Source organism: Capsicum annuum, chromosome 2 (genome assembly GCF_002878395.1).
Source record: "Capsicum annuum cultivar UCD-10X-F1 chromosome 2, UCD10Xv1.1, whole genome shotgun sequence".
Classification (NCBI taxonomy): Eukaryota; Viridiplantae; Streptophyta; class Magnoliopsida; order Solanales; family Solanaceae; genus Capsicum; species Capsicum annuum.
The window spans coordinates 145,156,463-145,179,029 of NC_061112.1; the positions used below are offsets into that span (position 1 = coordinate 145,156,463).

General features: G+C 33.7%; 4 protein-coding genes across 4 annotated transcripts; all 4 read left to right on the forward strand.

Moving 5' to 3' along the window:
* Positions 1 to 8,104: 8,104 nt before the first annotated feature.
* Positions 8,105 to 11,753, forward strand: LOC107860241 (probable LRR receptor-like serine/threonine-protein kinase At4g37250). Its single transcript, XM_016705516.2, has 2 exons — positions 8,105 to 10,015; positions 10,830 to 11,753. The coding sequence occupies exons 1-2, from the start codon at positions 8,344 to 8,346 to the stop codon at positions 11,522 to 11,524; spliced, it is 2,367 nt and encodes a 788-aa protein (XP_016561002.2). The 5' UTR covers positions 8,105 to 8,343; the 3' UTR covers positions 11,525 to 11,753.
* A 697-nt stretch (positions 11,754 to 12,450) lies between these two features.
* Positions 12,451 to 15,877, forward strand: LOC107860242 (microtubule-associated protein RP/EB family member 1C). The gene is made up of 6 exons (XM_016705517.2): positions 12,451 to 12,663; positions 12,755 to 12,910; positions 13,079 to 13,185; positions 14,852 to 15,095; positions 15,167 to 15,280; positions 15,379 to 15,877. Exons 1-6 carry the CDS (start codon positions 12,556 to 12,558, stop codon positions 15,649 to 15,651), a joined length of 1,002 nt encoding a protein of 333 aa, XP_016561003.1. The 5' UTR covers positions 12,451 to 12,555; the 3' UTR covers positions 15,652 to 15,877.
* An 816-nt stretch (positions 15,878 to 16,693) lies between these two features.
* Positions 16,694 to 18,357, forward strand: LOC107860243. The gene is made up of 2 exons (XM_016705518.2): positions 16,694 to 16,879; positions 17,735 to 18,357. The coding sequence occupies exons 1-2, from the start codon at positions 16,868 to 16,870 to the stop codon at positions 18,215 to 18,217; spliced, it is 495 nt and encodes a 164-aa protein (XP_016561004.2). The 5' UTR covers positions 16,694 to 16,867; the 3' UTR covers positions 18,218 to 18,357.
* A 1,562-nt stretch (positions 18,358 to 19,919) lies between these two features.
* Positions 19,920 to 21,590, forward strand: LOC107860244 (ADP-ribosylation factor 2-B). The gene is made up of 6 exons (XM_016705521.2): positions 19,920 to 20,164; positions 20,284 to 20,354; positions 20,445 to 20,564; positions 20,724 to 20,842; positions 21,216 to 21,297; positions 21,384 to 21,590. The coding sequence occupies exons 1-6, from the start codon at positions 20,017 to 20,019 to the stop codon at positions 21,387 to 21,389; spliced, it is 546 nt and encodes a 181-aa protein (XP_016561007.1). The 5' UTR covers positions 19,920 to 20,016; the 3' UTR covers positions 21,390 to 21,590.
* Positions 21,591 to 22,567: the final 977 nt, after the last annotated feature.

Consider the following 22,567-nt stretch of genomic DNA (forward strand, 5'->3'; position numbering starts at 1 on the left):
ACCTTAAACTTTGACAGTGTATAAATATGACCTTTAACTATGCAAAACTGTACAAATATGACTTTTAAATGACTCTTTACTATTATTTTTTCATTATTTTTGGCTCAAAGATGAAAATGACATTTAATTTCTTTTGTCATTGCGGAAGAAGAGCAATATTGAAGATTTATTAATTAGGTGGGTCAGCCTCATATGAAAAAATCGAGCGGGTATGTATAAATATATATTATAAAGCAGAGGACGAATTTAAGTTATATAATATATCTAAATATTATTTATTTAACTATTAAATTAAAGATGAAACTGTACTAATAATAAAAAAATTATAATTTTAATAAAACGTTATTAAATTAATGTTATTAAGGATAGTATTAGTAGTATATTAAATTAACGTTATCAAATTAACGTAATTAAAATGTTATTAAATTAACGTTATTAAAACGTTATTAAATTAACGAGGGACGGACCTACGTGGTTGTCATGGGGTTCACCCGAACCCCCTCGGTAAAAAAAATTACGTTGTATATATATAAGATAGAAAATATATATTTATGTACGTATATTAATGTTGAACCACATGAAACAAGACACTTAGATAGTCCAGTGGTGTTATTTGCTTTTCTTGGGCGCTTCCTTCATATTATTATGCGGGTTTGATCCCTGTTACTGGCTGTTTTTTTAAAAAAATTATAAAAAACCTAAGTGCTGCTGCTATAGAAATAAATAAAATAATAATAATAATTTTTTTAAATTAAAAAAAAATTAGGTGCTGCTATTATAGAAATAAATAAAAAAGTTCTTATAATAATAATAATAATAACACTACCACTACTGATAATAATAATAATAAATGTATTCTATCAAAATTTAAAATTAAAATTATAATTTGGTGTCAAGTATTATAGTTCCAAATATGAATTTGGTTCACGTCTAGACGAGTAGACTCTCTAGAAAAAGTTTTGGTCAACCCTAACTACCTACGCAAATGCATGTTCGTAGCCCAATGTAATAAAAATTGGCTGGTCAATATAGGTACCTAATTAAGCAAATAGATACTCTATATAGCAGTGCTAGAATTGACAAGCTAACTTGTTACCAATAGAACGAGAGGTGAAAAAGTCAACATCTCTTTTACGTTTAGAGAGGTGTTTTATAAGTATTCATCTACTCATAATTTTCTTGACACATTTTCTCTTTTATTGCTATGTTTTTAAAAGAATGTCGATTTTTTTTAGATTTTAAAATAATTTAATTTTAAATTTCTTCTTTTATCTTTAATAACCTGTTATATAGTCATACAAATGTTTAATTATTTTAGTCTTCATTTGTTTAATTTCTTAAACGTTTTGCCGAGTCAAACGGTGTCATATAAATTGAGACGGAGGATAGCAATCAACGTTCAAATAGTGCATAATTAAATATCTACATGTTAATTTGTACGTGGACCAATAAAGGTCTTCTTCTTCGTATTCTAATTTACAGTTAGGAATTAAGTCATTATCGCTGTATCTCATTTTCATTATCAAAACATATATAGTATACACACACATTTGAGCTACATAATATCAAAAGGAATTGAGACACAGCTAGCTAGGTCCCCATACATTAATCTAGATTATAGCTTTTTAAACAGGTTAACAAAACCTATGTCACAGCAATAGTCCGAAATAACCTAGCTCTATGTGACGATCGAGCCTTGCAATTGAACAAAACCAATCACTGCATTCTCGGACTCAGAGGCGGATCCACAGTGTAATATGTGGGTTCAAGTGAACCTAACTGCTCTCCGTTTAAGGTCAAAATTGGAATGATGAATTTTTAAGTAAATTTGGCATTAAGTGAAGCAATGGACCCACGGGAAGTTAATAACTCAAATGGTCACTCAACTTTGGACTTTTATCTTAGAAATTCACTCAACTTTGATTTTTACTTCAAAAGTCACTTAACTTTTACATTTTTACTCAGAAAGTAACTCAAACTATTTAATCATTTTTTTAAATAACATTTGCTTATGTGAAATTATTATTTAAATGCAAAATTCAGAAAAATAAAAAATCATCTATTAATGACTTTTTTATCCTTCTTCCCATAAATTAATTTTCCTTTCTAATTTTTCTTTTCCTTCTCACATATTGTAATTGATCCAATATTAAATATGCATAATAAAATATAAAAAATCAAATTAAATTTAACAATAATCGAACGATAAAAAATTATTAATATAAATTATTATTATTTTTATTAGGTGATGGGGTTTAACGCAATTGTGACACCTAAACAAATTCAATATTAGCAAAATATTAAAGAAATGTTGGGTATATAAAAAACGAGTCTTATATTCTAGTAATACATTTTAAAATTGTGGAGCCTAAGTAAAAAAGGGACAACATCATCCTTAGTGGGTTGGTGTATAAATAATATTAGAGAGATTCAACATGCAACCTTGGGTGATTGTTGGTAAAACTTCAGTGTTCAACTGAGTTTAGGCGAATATCACATTTTTAAGATACGGCGGGGAAAACCTTATTAATACGATGAAATATAACTAAATAATACGTAATTTAACTCATTTATTATTAAAGTCACATGTATGTAGTTATTACATACATATAGTGAATCCCTATAACGTAGGTATATTATCATAATATTTTGTTATGGATATAAAGTCCCTAATTCATCATACATATAGATATAGTATAATATTCTTTTTTATACATATAATACATACATTAATAAAAAAAAGGGCATCTTTAGAGTGAAAACAGGAGGGGGGAGAGGGGGTGGGGAATTGTATCGTTGAGAGCGTCACATTTATAATAACCTATATAATGTGCAAATTTAAATTTAGTTAAATTTCAATACAAATACCAATATCAGATGAAAAAAAGAAGAAGTTGAAATAGGGATTAAAAAGACAGAGCAAAATAATTATAATTTTAATTATTTGGTTATTGTTAAATTTTAATGTGATCCTTTGATATTTTATTAAACGTATTTAATGTTGAATCAATTACAATGTGCAAGAAAGAGAAGAAAAATGAGAAAGAGGAGGGGAGATACTAAATTTATGGGAATGAGGATAAAAGAGTCATTAAGAGATAATTTTTTATTTTTCTGAATTTTTCATTTAAATAATAATTTCACATAAACAAATGTTATTTAAGAAAATGATTAATAATTTGAGTGACTTTCTGAGTAAAAATGTAAAAGTGGAGTGACTAAAGATCAAAGTTGAGTGACTTTTTACGATAAAAGTTCAAAGTTGAGTGACATTTGAGTTATTAACTCGACCTATGGGTCACTCTTTGTTTCGAATCGCGCCAAGACAGTATCCCTTCATTAAGGAATTGTAACTTTATGAAGCCATATCACATGCACAAAGACCAAATACTTGCAAAATTACTCCAATTTGAAGTTATCTGTATAGAAAATGAACATGAGGTGTCCAACGACTTGTATTACAGTAATTTGTAGGTACGTACGTAGCTAGAGTGTCCATGTTTGGATGGCCAGCCAATTTAACTTCTCATGATCCTTATAAGGGACCAACGTCTTAACTACTGTATCGATCTTATAAGTTTTCACTGAACAGGATGTGGTGAAATGTTGAATATGTCAAATGGATAAATGAAACTCATAGTATATTATTGTAAATATGAGATATTTATTAGCTCGAAATATCACAGACCAACATAATTAAATAATCTATTCGTCATGCTTCAAATTATGGATTCATTTTTAGTTAACAGAGAAACACAAACGCGAACACACAAAAAAAGTTCTATTCGTTACTATAAGAAAAATAAAAGAGAAAACTATGTCCAATTAAAGATAGTGAACTTGAGTTGATGTCAGTAGTAAAACAATTTGTTTCATTTCTAAAGTCTTACGTACGAAAAGGGGTTGGGCAATAGCTGTGTCGTTTTGACAATGACTAAATTCACTCTCCGGTCACTCCAATTTTCCTTGCAAAGTAAGAAGCAATTGGCCCACACTACTTTTTCTTTCCCGCTGAATTATATTACTCCTCCCCTGTTTAAAAAAAATGACAATTTTTATTTTTTTTAGTCTCTTTCAATTTTTTTTAATAATAATTAATTTTAGTATTTTATGTGACATGTTTAATACCATAAGATTAAAGGATATTTTGACATAATTTTATTTTGTCATCACAAAATGAAAAAGTTTTCTTTCTATTTTAAAATTTCGTGTCAAATTAAAATGAATCATTCTTTTTAAATAGAGGGAGTACTAGATAAAGTATATAGTGATACTCTATTAATAATAAAATAAAATTCTCAATATTGACAAATATAAGCAGAGGAGACTAGATTTTGCCTTATTGTTTTCTTAAGTCGGGTATAATAATAAAGTACAGTGTAATGAATGAAATTTTTTATCTTTAATTAAAAGAAATTCGAGTTTAATATTTGTGAATTGGAAAATCTCTCACAAAGAACACTTTTCCTTTTAAGAATCATATGCAACGTGAACTTAAATTAGTGAATTTTGAATCTTCCTTTTTCGATCTTAATTATATCCTATGATATTCATTTTCAGACCTCGATTAACCTGAACTTATATCGCGGATAAAGCAAGGTTGTCCACGAATATAACATCCACCAGATCACCACGAACCATGTCAGTGGATGGAAGAGAGTAATCATTTTTAATTATATTTTCAAATCCAGAAAAAGAAATCTTTTTCTTCCTTTTGCCTTTTCATTACTTTTTCTTGTTATGGACGCTGATTATTTTTCTAATGCTACCAATTATGCAGGCAAACCCCAAAAGGAATGGTCCACCAATATTAATTAAGTTTGGTTAACAGATTGGATTAGCTAAATTAATTTTGGTGGGGAGGAGTTACCCTACCTCTTTTTTGTTGATTTATAATTAAAAGTAGATAAAGCTGCCACAACCATTTTAGAAAGTGCAAAGGAACACCAAAAAAGGTTCCCAGAATTAATTAAAACAATTTTATTGGATTCCCAATCCCATCAGTGATTAACAGAAGATTAGATCTCATCAAAAGAAAAAGTTCATACACTACACATGTACATGTCTAGGAGTAATTTGGTTCTAGGAAGTTGACTGGAGAACAAAGAAATCTTTGCTGGTAAGCAACTCCAGAGTGTGTGAGTGTGGGTTGCTCCAATGAAGCCAACATATATCCTCACAACATTATTATTTTGATAGTAATTTACTGCTAATTCCTAAAGATTTTAAAGTGGTCCATATTATGTTTCCACCATGAGAAAATTATAATGGAATGACTATAATCATTTTCAATTCAGCTTTTAAGTGGAAGACTCATTAATTAATTTCTTGGGAGTTGGGATTTTCATCTTATATGCAATAAGTAAGTTAATTCTTGTTGAGCGTAATAACTGTAACAATTTAAGATCTAATAATTCTAGTCTATCAATCAGAAAACAATTCTTGTCATTTGTTGTGGTTAGTTGGGACTATTTCTACCAAATTTATTGCCATACTTCTTTTTTGGTACATGGACTTTTGGTAAGAATGTCCAACTTATAGTCTCAGGGGTTTATCAATACTCAACCAAAGTTCTCCATTGAATTTAATCAGTGCTACTTATCATTCTTTTCAACCAATTAAACTGCATTGGAGCAGATTTAATTAATCTGAAGATCTATATCATGTGACTTGGGATTTCTTAACCTTATACTCAATTTTTGATCAATTGATTAATATATTATCTTAACTAGGTATCTATATGATAGATTTATTAGACATTTCTTAGTTTACTCTCGCGTGGATTACATGTCTTACAGATCATGTATATTAATTTCATGGGAAATGCAAATTAAAGTTCTCAAAGACAATCAAATTGAGCAATGATCAAAAGGTCATTATTTGAATTTCAAGGGTGATTAGACTTTATAGTTCTTTACAAATTTAATGTTAATTTTACGTTATTTTTATAAGAGATCGCCATTTTTATAAGTAAAAGTTCTTTATTTTTATACATAAGAGATCTAAAAGACTATTTTCATGTTTAAACTTCACCAGCGGTAATAATATATCGTTTCCATGAATTTTTCAATATGTTTTGAACCATTCCTAAAAATAATAAGTTAATGCAATTTATTCAAAATCGAGATATATAAAGTCTACCACAGTACTCCCTATCAAGAATTGATTTACTGATATTTCATGAAAGTACAATTACTGCCCAACCCCACCAGATGACTTCATGTTTTTCCCTTTTTATTTCCTTTTTTATTAATATCTTATGTTTTATAGTAGGTGAATAATCTGAAACTTTTGGTTTTAATAAATCCAACGTTAGCATACCATACAACTTGTGTCCCGTGAAAAATTCACTGGAGGATTCCTTAAATTCAACTAAATATTGTACTAATACTTTCAGATCCAGCTTAACAAATCATAGTCCAGCATTAAAAAGTCTCAACATAGTCTGCAGGAAAAATCTCTGTTCGTCACATGGAAAATGTTAAATAAGACAGCAATAATGTTTATAATAAATACATTTATATAAGAAGAAAGTCCATTTGTAAATGAGTAGTTCTGCAAAATCTAACTCTACCTTGGTGTCACCTAGCTACCAAAGATGCTATTCCCTATTTAACTTAATTAATTAAGTCTTTGCATTTTAGAACAAAAATATACTTCATCCGTTTCAAAATAGTTGGCTCCTTTTGACTTGATACTCCTCTTATGAAAGTATTTATTAGGAGTTTATTTTATCAAATTAGTATAATTAATTATGCTTTGAAAATATAAATTTAAGTAAATATATTTTGTTTAGTCATTTAATGTTGAGGGTAATATTGAAAGAATATAATAAAATACTCTTAGATTTCATCAAAAGGGCAACTAAATTAAAATAAATATTTTTAAAAAAAAAACCAACTAAAACGAAATGGAGAGAGTGCAGTGCAAAAAAAAAAAGTGTGTGTTGGCAAACGTTAGCATATAGGTAAGCTTTGGAAAAAGGAAATTACAGAGCTTAGATGGTGAAAACAATAAATGGTGAAGTTTACTACTATTAGAGTCGAGGGTCTTTCGGATAATCTCTCTCTGCTTACACAAGAGTAAGATCGAGTAAATTTTATCCTTACTAATTTATTGTGTAAAATTTTTACTAAATATTTTATTATTGGCCACTATTTGTTATGTTTACTCCCTCTATTTAAAAAAGAATGATATACTTTTCTTTTAAGTTCATTTAAAAAAGAATAATTACTTTTTTTTTAGCAACTTTCTAATTTTAACTTTGCACATGACATGTTTAAGATCACAAGATAATAACTTTCTAATTTTAACTTTTCACATGGCATGTTTAAGACCACAAGATTGAAGGATATTTTGGTACATTTGACATATCTTTAATTTAACACGACAAGATTCAAAAGTCTTATTTATTTTCTTAAAGTCTGTGCTAAGTTAAATTAGGTCATTCTTTTTTAAATGTAGGGAGTAATTATCGCATTTGTTTTCATGTTTCTTAAAAGTTACACTCTTCGTTTCATAATAAATGAATTATTAGAGTATTTTTGGTGTTTCAAAATAAGTGAATCATTGATTTTTTTTTCAAATTTACCCTTAGGATTTGACAACCAAGGGGTCCATCAACTGAAAAAGAATAAAATAAATATGATTCTGTACTTTGAACAAAGGTAAAAATAGAAAATTATGTTAAATTTATGTCTTTGATTCTTTTTTCTTAATCTGTGTGCCAAAATTCAACAATTCATTTATTATGAAACGGAAGAAATACTTCCTTTATTTTCGAATAGTGTCATATTTTATTTTTTGAGAGTCAATATAATTAATTTTCAAAGCTAAAGTATACTAGTAGATTAATTTGATATTTTAAAATTGAAATTTTAAATATTCAAAAATATATAAATATTATAAATAAAAAATGTTCTCCTAACTATAATAACAAAATATATCTAAAAATATCGATCAAAATTCATATTATTTGCTTTATGAAAGAAAACTGCAATGTTTGTTAGAACAAAAGCAGTAGTACAAGTAAAAAGTACGTTTGACTATTTTATTTTCATCTGTTTTTCAATAAATTATCCTTTATTGAGAAATAAAACTAAGTTAATCCATTTTCTGAAGTATTTAATACTATGGTCTGAACAGAGCATTTTGGTGAGGAAGGTTGGTTTTCGCTGAGCTGTGTGTTCTCCTCTCAATATTTTAAAAGACCTTCCCTTCATATGGTCCCCTTTGTATCATAAATCACACTCATTCTTCTAACTTCTTTTTTCTCTTCTCTATTTCAACTTGTTATTATTATTTTTTTCTCTCTATGGAGATGTGGGAACATTTTGAGACACCATGAAATTCCAAATCTTTAATCTCCATTCATGGTGGTGGAGGATTCTTGTTTTTCTTTTTCTGTTCGGATTTCAAGCTTCTGGGCTTAACACTGATGGAGTTTTGTTACTGACATTCAAGTACAATATTCTGAGTGACCCTTTAAGTGTTCTACAGAACTGGAATTCTTGGGATGAAACGCCTTGTTCATGGAAAGGAGTAGCCTGTGGAAACCCAAATGCTTCGGACCCAAACCTTCGAGTAACAAATTTGTCTCTTCCTAATGCACAGCTTCTTGGTTCTATTCCTTCTAGTCTTGGTATGATTCAGTATCTTACAAATCTTGATCTTTCTAATAATTCTATCAATGGGTCTATTCCTCTTACTCTTTTTAGTGCCCCTGAGCTCCAAAGACTTGATTTTTCTAACAACAGAATCTCTGGTGAGTTGCCTGAGATTGTCGGACGTTTAAAGAATCTTCAGTTTCTTAATTTATCCGGCAACTCTTTGGCGGGAAACTTACCGGCAAATCTTACTAGGCTTCGTAATCTAACTGTTGTTTCTTTGAAAGATAATTACTTTTTTGGTGCTGTTCCGTTTGGGTTTAATTCAGTTGAAGTTTTAGATCTGTCTTCTAATTTGATTAATGGGTCATTGCCTCCTAATTTTGGAGGTAGAAATCTTCGTTACTTTAATGTTTCTTTTAATAGACTTTCTGGAGATATCCCACCTGAATTTGCCAGCAATATACCTCCAAATGCAACTTTAGATCTTTCGTATAACAATTTTAGTGGTGCAATTCCCGAGTCAAGTGTTTTCATTAACCAAAGTAGAAAATCTTTTTATGGGAATCCTGAATTATGTGGTGCCCCGCTGAAAAATTTGTGTCCAATTCCATCCACAAGAACAACTCTGCCAGGTTCCTCTGAGCCAACTTCTTCTCCAGCAATTGCAGCTATTCCCAAGACCATAGACTCAAACCGGGCAGCCGAATCCGCAGATTCAGCATCCGGCTCTTCAAAAGAAGGCAAAAGTGGGCTGAAAACAGGTACAATTATTGGTATAATAGCAGGGGATATTGCAGCAGTAGTTGTTTTAGCACTGATTTTCATGTACGTATATCGTGCAAAAAAGAAGAAAAAGAACATTGAAAACAGCATAAAACAAGAAGCCGAAACCGCTAAAGATTTTGACTGGGCATCGTCAGCATCATCGGAAGAATACAACTGGTTAAGGTCATGGACTTGTTTGAGAAAACAAAGGCAAGGAGATGGCGACGAATTATCTGAAGCTTCCAGTTCAGAAAGTGAAGAAAGTGAAGAAAAATCCCAATTGGGTCATCAGCAGAATCACGTGAATACAACAGAACAAAAAACAGGTGAGTTAGTAACGGTTGATGGAGAAAGGGAACTCGAATTAGAGACTTTGCTTAAGGCATCTGCTTACATTTTGGGTGCTAGTGGTTCAAGTATAATGTACAAGGCGGTGTTAGAAGATGGTACAACACTGGCAGTGCGACGAATTGGAGAAAGTGGCATGGAAAGGTTTAAAGATTTTGAGAATCAGGTGAAGATAATTGCTAAATTGGTGCACCCAAATTTGGTTAAAATTCGTGGCTTCTATTGGGGTGCTGAAGAGAAATTGGTCATTTACGATTTTGTTCCTAATGGTAGCCTTGCCAATGCACGTTACAGTAAGTCCTCTTTTCCCATCTAATAGTCTCCGTATATGTTGTTTGTTGTTATTAACTTATTATACGTACTGTTAAGAGTTAATAGTGTTCACAATTTTGCTCCTATCGTGTTTGTTTTACTGTTGAGAATAAATTGACTTGTCGTTGCGTCTTAGGAGGGGAAAAATTTGTGTGCACATTGTACAAGTGTTAGGAAAGTAGAACTTTCAAAATTGAAATTGAAAAACCAAAATTCAGCAGCACACTACAAAAATTGAAAAACAGCCGTAATTATATAACTAGTACTATACTTACCTAATCATCTTTGATTCTTAGTTGTAGTCCTTTAACATTTCGCAATATTAAAGTTTGGAGTTGGTTTGTCTTTTTAGACATTTGGTAAGTAAAATATTCAAAAGAAAAACAGAATGAGTCATTCAAATTGTTAAAGAATTCGTAAAATTGAGGGCAACTTAGAAAAACATTATGAATTGATGCTAAAATGCGCGGGAGTAAATGAGGCAGTGGACCTTGATGTGGAGTAGTTGAAACTTTAGCCTTTGTTTTTAATGTAGAAATAGCGGTTGTTTGCTCACTGCAAGTCAACCGTGTCTGTTTCTAAATGGGCGTCCCACAATTTCATAAATACCGCCAAACGCCCCCTCTACTACTGTCACTTACATGGACAATGACAATCCTTTTTATTACTCTGTAGGCCATGCGTATCATTTTTTGTTGTGTCAAAATTAGGCATTTTCCTTTTGTCCACCACCAATAATGTGAGTATGTTATTTACTTTACCTAGTGTAAATTATGTGCGTTCGTGTGGTTTCAGGAAAAGCTGGTTCTTCGCCATGCCACGTACCGTGGGTAATCCGGCTAAAGATTGCTAAGGGCGTGGCTCGTGGGCTCGCTTACATTCATGAAAAGAAACATGTCCACGGCAATTTGAAGCCGAGTAACATTTTACTGGGGGCAGATATGGAGCCAAAGATTGGTGATTTTGGAATTGAAAGACTTGTAACAGGAGATAGCAGTCATAAGACGTATGGATCAGCTCGTAATTTTGGTAGCAAAAGGTCCACAGCTTCCCGTGAGAGCTTCCAGGACTTTACATCTGGGCCTACTCCAAGCCCAAGTCCAAGTGCATTGGGCATATCTCCTTACCATGCACCCGAGTCGCTTCGTAGCCTCAAGCCCAACCCGAAGTGGGATGTTTTCTCATTTGGGGTGGTGTTGCTGGAGTTGCTAACTGGGAAGGTGATTGTTACGGATGAGATGGGACCTGCTGCGGTCATCGGGGCTGCCACGTCAGGAGGGGAAGAGAAGAGTAAAGTGTTGCGTCTGGCTGATGTGGCGATACGTGCTGACGTGGAAGGGAAAGAGGATGCCTTGTTGGCACTGATGAAGGTAGGGTATAGTTGTATATCACCAACCCCTCAGAAGAGACCAGGCATGAGAGATGTGGTTCAAGCACTGGAAAAATTTCCAACTAATTTAACCACCTCACCATATTATTATGGTCCGTAGCAATGATTAAATGAGGGACACAATTGTAGAGACCTTGTATGTAATGAGACTGACAACTTCTTGTTTTTTTCTTTTTTTTCCATTTATTTTGGTTTGTCCTTCTAATATAGTATTAGCCATTGGTTTTCTTTTTAATAGTGATTATCCTCATAGGTTTTGTGCTGTATTTTTCTTAAGGTATGGTGACTTTGAATTATCAATATCTGACAACTTATTCTGTGTTTGCGTAGCTCTTTCTTGTCTTTCATTTTTTTAATCTTAGTATTTGACATGATTCCGCTGTTGATATTTAAAGCACAAATACAAGACACTAAACATTACACGCACTAACATCAGCAAATTAATTTCTGATATATTCTATATTTCCTTTCGTTGGACAAAGATATTATGTCTTGAAGCTGATTGATTTTGTTTGGACTTTAGAGAATTGGAACACTTATTCATGGATGGTGATTGACTGCATGTGGAATAAGGGGAAACAAAAACGAAAATTATTTTTTCCTCAAATTGATCAACCAAATCAATGCAAAAACGAGAACAAAAAATCAAATGTGGAAGCAAAACTTTACTCTTGCTAGGCGTAAAAGAGACGAATAATATTTTGGCTTTTAGAGACTGATGGAGAATTTGAACTTAATGGGTTAGAAACTATAAGACAGCAACCTGAAGTGCTAATAACTGAATTAAAATTTAATCTTTGTATTTACTTGGTTAAAATCCTCACACACATATAAGGTTTAACTTATCCATCACGTTAAATTTTGTAAGAAGATAAAAAAGATCTTACATGAAATCTTTCTCCGGAGCGTTGAAAGGAAACGAGTTCTTGGGTCATCACATTTGGGCCCACGTAAATTGGCCCATTGGGCTACGCTCCGAATCCACTAATCATCCACCCGTTTCAGTTGAAAACCTATAGCTGGGCAAGACATCCCGCTCAAACCCTCATTTCAAATTCTCTCTCTCTCTCCGCCCCCCCTCTCTCTCTAAACTCTAAAGAGCCTTCTAGAGATCTTCTCCGACGAGGAAAAATGGCGGCACACATAGGAATGATGGATGGTGCATACTTCGTTGGCAGATCGGAAATCCTGTCCTGGATCAACTCTACACTTCATCTCAGCCTCTCCAAAGTCGAAGAGGTATTCGATCTCTCTCTTTTGTCCTGACATCAGTTGAAATTCTAATTCGTTATTTCTCTTTTAAATTGATGCACTTTTGATGCAAGCACAGGCGTGTTCCGGTGCGGTTCATTGCCAGCTGATGGATGCCGCTCACCCTGGGCTAGTACCTATGCACAAGGTCAATTTCGATGCTAAGAATGAGTATGAGATGATCCAGAACTATAAGGTTCTTCAGGATGTATTCACCAAACTCAAAATCACTAAGGTTAATCAATTTTGTGAAGTTCTGTTTTTGTTCGATTCAGTTTTAACCTTGTTAATCTCTTTTGAGAAATGATTTTGTATGATTTCTGAGTGACCAGGAGTTTACATTATTGGATGTGCTAGTTTTTTCATAGTGAATTGATGTTTGATTCTGTGTTTGTCGTATTAGCACATTGAGGTCAGCAAACTGGTGAAAGGAAGACCTCTTGATAACCTGGAATTCATGCAATGGATGAAGAGATACTGTGATTCTGTTAATAGAGGCAATATTCACAAGTAAACTTTTCAACTTACGTTTCTCTGTTGCAATTCGTCGATTTAATTCTTTTCAACATCCTTATTTATCGTCTGTGTATGGTTGTGCTGAGACATGGATTTCCTGTTAATAGGAAAGGTGAAAACTGGAAATTAGGGCACAGGAATTGTGCACAAAAGCAGAATAACAAATAAAATGTCCAGCAAAGAGAGTTGAATATAGTACCTAGGAGTGTTGAGTCGGTAAATTGGGGAAAATTTGTAGAGTAAAATCGGGCTGAGTCTATGAAAAGGTTATGAACCGAACTGGCGCATTTGCTTGGGTCAAAATGAATTGTGTTTCACATCCTATCCCAGCCTGCAGAACTCATATTTAACTTGTTTTTCTTGATTTGTTCTGTTTATAAAGTTTTCCTAGTTTGTAGCTACGCGATCTGTGTTGTTAAATAACTGCACTGAAGCTATCTGTGTTGCTCAGTCTCTTAAAAAGGAGGGCGGGTTGTTTGTCGAATCCTTCAAATGCTATACTTTTTTGATGATCCGCCATGGGTTTGACAACATTTTGGAGGATTTGATCAACATAGGATGCCTTCACATGCATCAGCATTTAGGGTTATGTTTTCACTCTTGTTTTCATTTTCTTCTCATTTATTTTTAATAAAGCTTTCTGACGTATTGATTTGTCTTTTTGTAACGTAGTCTGAATGATGTAGCCTTGGAAACAACCTCTGACAGAAATGCAAGGTAAGGTTGCGTACGATACACCCTTGTGGTGGGGCCTTTCCCCGGACACTGCGCATAGCGGTAGCTTTGGTGCACCGGACTGCCCTTTAGTCTAAACTGACCCAATATTTTGGATTGGTGGATTTAAGCTACATCAATCGTAACTCTTGAGTGATTAGATCGCTCTTTCACCAACCACGTCCATCATCATTGTTTGTAGACAATCTTTACTTGCTTTGACAAGAAGCCAAAGAGTCAGAGTTCTCAAGTAACTTTTGCTTTTGCTCTATTCTACTCATCACAATTTTCTGCTCATTTCTCTTTGTTGTTATTGTTTCAAGGATTTTAGCTTGACAATATATAGGAATAGCAAACTCCACCAATGCTTGCAAAGCATGGCGAGTCCCAAGTCCAAATAGAAGAAGAAGGTTGTGGTATGTTAAAAACCACGACAAAAATAGTTGATTTATAATGAATCTCTGTGATAATGAGTGCGTCTGGTTGTGCTCTGTTCAGCTTGTGTTACACCACCACTCGAGTATAGTGTGTTAAATGGGTGAGGGTTTGGAATGAAATGTATTTAAATAAGGCAGAACAGATATGGAGGAATTATAGAACCCAGCCCTAACTAGTTTTAGGTTTGAAAAATAGTTCATAGTTGGTTGATTTATTCTATTAATTGCAAGGTAGCCTTGTGCTGCTACTTGTGTAAAATTACTGTAAGACCTTTTATATTTATGGTTCTGCCTGCAATGTATTATTGAGTATTAGCTCAAACTTCGGAAATTGTTTTTCTGCAAGTTAACCTGCATTAAGGATGCCTTGTTTTACTGGCTTGAAGTTGTAATGAAGCATGTGCTTTAGTGCGAGGGTTATACCTTCGTTTTCAACTAGGAGTATTAAATTGACATGCAAACTTGCCTAATGGAGAGCTGTTGTTTCTTTTTTTTAATATCAATATTAGTTATAATGCTCTTGAAAGAAGGGAAGGCTCCAAGGGTGCCAAAGAAGTGAATAAAAGATCTGCTCCATCACAAAATGCGACCAAAAATGCCTCAACTGCTTCAAAGCATGTCCCCCATAACACTAGAAGAAATGATGTGCCTCATGTAAGCAGCACAAGTCTATCTGGTAAGATCTCCAGGCCTTCTTCAAGTGGAGGAACGTCAACCTATTCTGAAACAGAACGTACTGCACATGAACAGCAGGTAGTACTAAATGATCAGAAATGGTTTTGTTTGTTTGAACTGCTGAAGGCTTATTACTATTTTCAATTCAGATTACGGAGTTGAAGTTATCAGTGGATAGCCTTGAAAAGGAAAGGGACTTCTACTTTTCAAAGTTGAGGGACATTGAAATGCTGTGCCAATGTCCAGAGATTGAAAACCTACCTGTACTACTCTTTCTATTCTCTTATCAGAATAGTTGATACAATTTTTTTTTAGCAGCAGCACAAGCATATTCAATTTTGTTTCAACTTATATCTTATAGGTGGTTGAGGCAGTGAAGAGGATTCTGTATGCTATGGATGATGATGCATCACTTGTAGATACTGAAGCCATGATATCTGAGCAACACCAGCAAGTAGAGACATTGAGTTGCACATCTGAAGAGGCAGAAGAAAGGCTAAGGGTAGACACTCAAAAGAGAAAAAACATTGTCAATATTGACGTTGACCTTGCTGCCAGCAACACATTGTCTCCAAGACAAAGGATTTCTGATGCTTCTGATGTCCATTGCAGTGGATCACTTGTGACATATTGATCAACTTTGTCTCCTGGATAAATGGCTAGTTCTTATATGGGTTGTTGAATATTTCCAGCTACCATCTTTATTACTCTAGTTATATGTTGTCAGCGCATACTTCATTTTGAAGCAAACTGTTTGAGGAATCCTGTCAGTATAGAAGTAGTGAATACAAGAGCCTATATGGTTTGTCTGATTGTCTTTATGTACAACATTGCCTGATGTTATTGGATCATTTTGCTTATGATGGATTCTAAAGTTGGTTAGCATTAGTAGTGGTTTTTATTTTGGAAAATATCTTGAGATCAAGCATAAGGTAAATTGACAGTCTTCACACAACTTAGTATGGACAGTAAAATCCTGGTATTCTATTGCTTTGATTTTTTCGCCTATCGATTTTCTTTTTTTATCCTGTGGCTTTAGCTTAGTTTTATTACTAGCATGACCAGGGAGTGTATGAGGAATTAAATACATAGGTCATTACTGCAAACTGTTCAAAGTTTAAGTTGCTGCACAATTGATTGAATATCATAGAGCGATTATTGGTTCATGCTGTCAACTTTCTTCTCAAACATTTACTCCCTCGTCTCATTTTATCCATCCCAAATTGGGATGACACAGCTATTAAGAAAATAATGATTGATAATATAACTTACCATTTTGCCTCTCTTAATTGTGTCTTGTTGTTAGTTTCAATATTGATGGATGACTAATATCAAAACATCATTTATATTTTTAATGGTACTTCTCTTTGCAACATTTTTCAAGAATGCTAATAATAAGGAGTAATCAATTACACTAACGGTATAATGAGAAAAAAAATTATCTTATCTTGATAAGTAAAGTAGGACAAGTAAAATGGGACATCAATTGAGAAAATTTGAAACGGATAAAATGGGACGGTGGGAGTAACTTTACTTAATTGGCCGAGGAAAAGTAATCAGACCTGCACGTAAGGTGTATTGAAGAGATCTAATTCTGTATGCAACTCTGTATAACATACAAAACATGTCATTGTATAATAGTGGGGAAAACTTATCTAGTCCACGTGTCATAATAAAGGGGTACAGATTTGGGCCCTCCATTTGTTTCTCAGCCAGGCCTGCAAACATTCATTTGGGCTTGGACCCATTACCCGTCCTTATCCTCTTTCCCCTTTTTTGCTCTCTTTTCTGTTTCACTTTGGATTGTCCTTGTTGTTGAAGTGCTCGGCTGTCGTCCTCCGCTCTCTGTCATGGCTTCCTCTGTAAGCTCTTAGTTCCCTTCCTTTTCTATTCTTCTTTTCCAGAAATTCTATATACTTGTTTATCTGTATAAAAGCTCCCATTTTTACTTTTTTTTTGGCTTGCCCCGCCTAACCTGTCCTACGTACATCCCTATGACCCTATCTTGCGGATCGTATACTAGAGGAAGTAAGTATTAAAGATTTGGAAACTGGATACTAGTAATTGAATAAGCTTATGCTTGTTACTAATTGGAGACAAGTTTACACTTTACAGGACAAAAGAGTTGTGAATGCTTGGAAATTTGAAGTTCTGTTATTGAATTGGATTTAAATTAAATTGATGTTCCATCATTTTCTTGCTGCATTTATCAAGTGAACATGCCTAGTTATCTACCCATATTGCTTGAACTGCACTTGCAATCTCCCTTCCCACCTCTTTTGTGCATCTACCAGCCACCCAGGATTATCTTGCAATCTCCCTTCCCACCTCTTTTGTGCATCTACCAGCCACCCAGCATTATCTTAGAATATGTATTCTTCCTCTTGACATTGGGCTTCTGGCAATATATATATATATATGCCAGAATTTATGACCTCTGTTATTTTGTCCTTTGAGGTAGAGTTGAACTTTGTTTAGACAGCTCATATTTGATTCGACTCGTTCATATTTAGCCCTATCCGTTTTTATGTGATTTGACATGTTTATTTTGCCAGCACTATTAGCATTTCTTTTGGACCCCTTTGCTGGAAATCCTGGCTCTACTACTGATTACAACAATATCCAACATAACGTATTACAAACACATAACTAATTACATGATGAACTAGAATTAATCTTTTAATTTTATAAAGAATAATGTTACTATGTCAATTTAGCCAAAACAAGTGGGAGAGCAGAGGGCAAGGAGTTTTGACTTTGAAGCCAAGAGGATGTGCTGGGCGAAGGCCGAAACTGTACCCAGTCGACATCCTGAACGCTGGCGGAAAGATTCCGCTGGAAACATTGTCTGCAAACGCCTCTTCAATTGTCAAGGATGTCTTTGCTTTGAGTATGACCACATTATTCCCTTCTCCAAAGGGGGTGAGTCCATAGCAGAGAATTGCCAGATCCTTCAGACAAGGGTAAACAGGCTCAAATCCAACAAGGATGAGATTGATATTAGTCGATTAAAAAGCTACTCCTGTGATATCAAGTTCACTGATAAGGAGCTAGATCTAATTGAAATGGCTGTTTATGGGGATGTTATCCGACCTGGAAAGCAATGTCGTTGTAGAACTGTTGCTGAAGTTCTAGGACAATATAAGTCAAAGGACGGGGCTGCTCCCTGCAAGTTACCATATGCTGATGAATCCTTGTAGCAGGATGTTAAGGGAGCCATACATTTCTCAGTTCTATTTATTGCGCAAGCTATTAAATATTGTTGTAGTTCAATGGCTTCAATTGAAGTTAAACTTTTTATGTAGCTCAACAGCTGTTTGAATGAATTCTCCTTTGTGAACTTCAAGTGTCCTTGGTGAGTCTCAGTGAAATTTCTCAAGATGGAAGGCTAATAATGCCAAAGCTATTTGCTACAATTAAAAAATTGTGAATATATGTGACTTCTCTTAATTTTATTGAGACACCTTTAAAACTAACCAAAATACGAACGTGATATACCCAACATGCTTTTTTGTTTGTGCCTTAGCCCACGTGATGAAAAAAAGAAAAAAGAAAAGAAATTACTATATATGGATGGATTACTAAGATAGAAATGGAGAGAAAAAGTCTTCCCCAACTGAAACCAAGTGTGCGAATACAATCTCTGGGTAACCACCAGTTCTCACTTACACGACCTTAAAGTTAGGACCAATCACTTATTTAAAAGTCCTTTCCCTTTCATATATCCAGATTTACAAGTTAGTTACTATTGTTATTCCTGAGCAAGAATTCTGGAAGAGCTTCAATATGAATTCATCCGCCAATAAGGTATGATTTGAAGATTCAAATTACTCTTTCTTGTATTGTCAGTCAGAAAATGGAAATTCTAGATCATATTTTTCTTTCACAGTTCTTATTTGAAAGATATTGATTCACAGGGTACACAAGATTTGAACGCGCAAAAACAAATGGAAACGAGGGTGGAGACTCTGGATTACCAGTCGTCAGTGGGACAAGGACAAGAACAAAGGCCTGTGGAAATCATTCACCAGCAGCAGACACAAGTTAGCACCCCTCAATCAAACACTAGCGGAGGTGTATTAGCTAATGCTGCTGCATCTGTTGCGTCGACCCTTGAGTCTGCTAAGAGAGCTATTTCACGGAAATAAATCCATAATAATATGTTGTGTAATTTTGTTGCAATTTTTTACTACATGTTTGTTTCTACCGTGAATCCTCCAAGGGAAACATAACAGGTTTGATGTGTCCATAGTTTGTATCAAGAAACTTGAGGATTTGTTGTCTATTAATATTTGTTTAGCACTCTGTCTGTTGTAGTAAATATATATATATATATACATATGGATCTGTTTAATGTATTTCCTTTCCCATTTTCATAAATCAGAATCAAACATACGACGACAGTTCTTAATTACAAGATTGATGATTGTTGGTTGCTAGATGATGCGCCTATATTATCATTCTTTTTTAAAATCTTACAACAATAACAACAAGCCCAGTGTATTCCCACATAATGGGGTCTGGGGAGGGTAAAATGTACGTAGTCCATACCACTACCTCCGGAGAAGTTGAAAGATTGTTTCCGATAGACCCCGGCTCGAAAATCTTTGTACAAAAGGTAAAAAAGTTGATGCATTGCTTTGCCACACAATAGGTGGACAATTAAAGGTGTACGATTCTTTACGTCTGGTTGCAAGCTTAAAAACAAAAGGGAACCTGCTTTTAGGACAAGAATCGCCAGTGGGTTGAAATTATGGTTAAAAGACAGATGCTTTCTTAGCCAAAAAGTTGAAATAAGTTTGACTTTCTTCACTTTATTATCCTCAAACCTTATCAAGAATCATATACCCTTAGTTTCCCCGTTAAGATTCGAAGAAATGTGATTAACTATTTGTATTTAAAAACTTAAAGGCTATTGGCAAATACCGCAAAACTAAGTGAATTCTCAGAAGAAGTTAGTTATTGTGTGTTGCGCCACTTGTATCCATCGATCAATATAATGGGTTTGTCAATATCCAAGTTTGTAAAAATGCTATTTGCAAAGAAAGATATGAGAATTTTGATGGTAGGACTCGATGCCGCTGGCAAGACAACTATCTTGTACAAGTTGAAACTTGGGGAAATTGTTAATACCATTCCTACCATTGGTATGTGCTATCTCATCTTTATGATACATTTAATTACTACGCAAAAGAGAAAACTTGACATTTGCTCAATCTTGAACAATTTTTTTTTTTAAAAAAAAAAAAATCTTCATTAATGCCAGGATTTAACGTGGAGACAGTGGAATACAAGAATTCGAGCTTTACAGTATGGGATGTGGGTGGACAAGATAAGGTATTTAATAGGAGTACATTAACATTCAAAAATCACAATCAAAGTTAATTAATGAAGATTGTGACTAATTTGTATTTAATAATTGTACAGATCCGGCCTCTATGGAGGCATTATTTTCAGAACACACAGGGTCTAATATTTGTGGTAGATAGTAATGATAGAGATCGAATTTCAGAAGCTAGAGATGAGCTCCATCGCATGATTAACGAGGTAAAAATACTATAGTAGTAAACTGATACTATGTAAAATCATTAGTTATCAAGTAGAGTGGAATGAATTAAATGATGAATGATTCAACAAGTCTCTTCAATAATCATTTAAAAAAAAATAATTAATGTATCAATGGAGTACATGACATGATTTGTGCAGGAAGAACTACGAGGTGCCACAATTCTTGTATTTGCTAATAAACAAGACCTTCCAAATGCTATGAATGTTGCAGAAATCACTGATAAACTTGGTCTGCATTCACTCCGTCAAAGACGCTGGTAAACCACAGCTTTAATATTACATTATACTGAAAGTTCAAAAGAATTTCTGCTCAGTCAAATTATCTCAATTAGTATTATTGTAAGAGTTATTACAAGTGAAATTACGCTAATAGGTAGTACAATTTTTCTAGGGGTTTTAATATTTTTAGCCGGCCGATTAAAATCACCTGCCTAGCTGGCCGTAATAGTTAAAAGTCATATTAATTTGATGTATACACAATGTATTATATAAGAATATACACGATTATGTAGTGATTATACATTGATTAAGTATTAGTGATTATGCATTATTATACATTGATTATACACCAATTAAATTTTATATTTTCTGCTAAAATAACTGAGGAGTATGACTCGATACGTTTGTTAGGTACATCCAGAGTGCTTGTGCAACATCTGGACAGGGGCTTTATGAAGGTCTTGATTGGCTATCACATAATATCACTGGCAAGGCAAGAACATTATGGTTTTTACATCTTTTCTCACCAAAAAAAGGTCTAGCTAACTTGAATTTTATTTGGTTGAATCATAATTGCAGGCATAAATTCAGAGCTATATCCAGCTCAAGAAAATCTTGGTCTTGAAACCCAAACGCGTTGATTTTACAGAAGCTGTGGTTATAAGTATATTGTGATGCAAGTATCATTATTGTAAACTTTAGTGTTAAATCCCATATATTTGCTTATCTGTGTATGAATGAACTTTTCGCTCATAATTTATATATATGGTTGAAAAATTAAAGTCACTGGACTTCCCATAATGTGGACTATCGGGTAAATACAATATGATACAACACTCGTGGGGCTCAAGTCTTCTTTCTCCTTTTGAGGCTTATCCGAAAGAGAATCCAGTAATTCTTGATCGTGAATATCTAAACAGGTTATTTTATGATCAAGATTAATTATTTAGGAAGTTCATATCATCCACACACATAGTACTTTGATCTGAGATTTCAACTCTTTTGAGTTTTAGCAGTAACATATTTTTGCATAGAGCTAAGGCCCAAAATTTGAAAGAAATAAAATGTTTTAACGACTCTATCGCCAAATCAATTTTGGAGAGAGGTAGTTGTACATGACATGATGCAGCTCTAGCTTACTAAAGACATGGCTTTAGATAGGAGTGTATGGAAGTCGCGGATTAGGATAGAAGAGCAGTAGGTAGTTGAGTTTTGACTCGCTTTTTGGCGGGTCTAGGCTTGGTGGGAGCCTAGGTGCACTGTATTTATTATAATACTAGTCTTATACATGTATTTCCTTTTTTAGTTACCGCAATATTTCATTGTTGTTGTTGTTGTTGTTTCATTTCTCTGTATGCGTTGTAATGCCTTATTAATTGACATGTTTTCTCCACTGACATATTGTTTTTCATAAATACTTTGATCTGTTGCACTTGAGTCGAGGATCTCCGGGAACAACCTCTCTACCTCCACAGAGATAGAGGATGTCTGCGTGACCGTATTTTTTCTGGCTAAGGAAGATCAATGATACTATACGTTTACTGAGTTAAAATGCTACACGAGCTAATGGTTGTGGTTTAGGGAATAAATTTGAGAAACTAGTAGCATACCTTTATAATCAATAATGCATGAAACTTCATGATGTATCCAATGAAATTGATGGGTTGGATTTTTTTTAATTTGTAATTCAAGAACTCCTACCTGAAGCCTTAAACAGCCTTAAACCAAAGAAGGCCCATACAGCCACCCATTTTTACATCAAT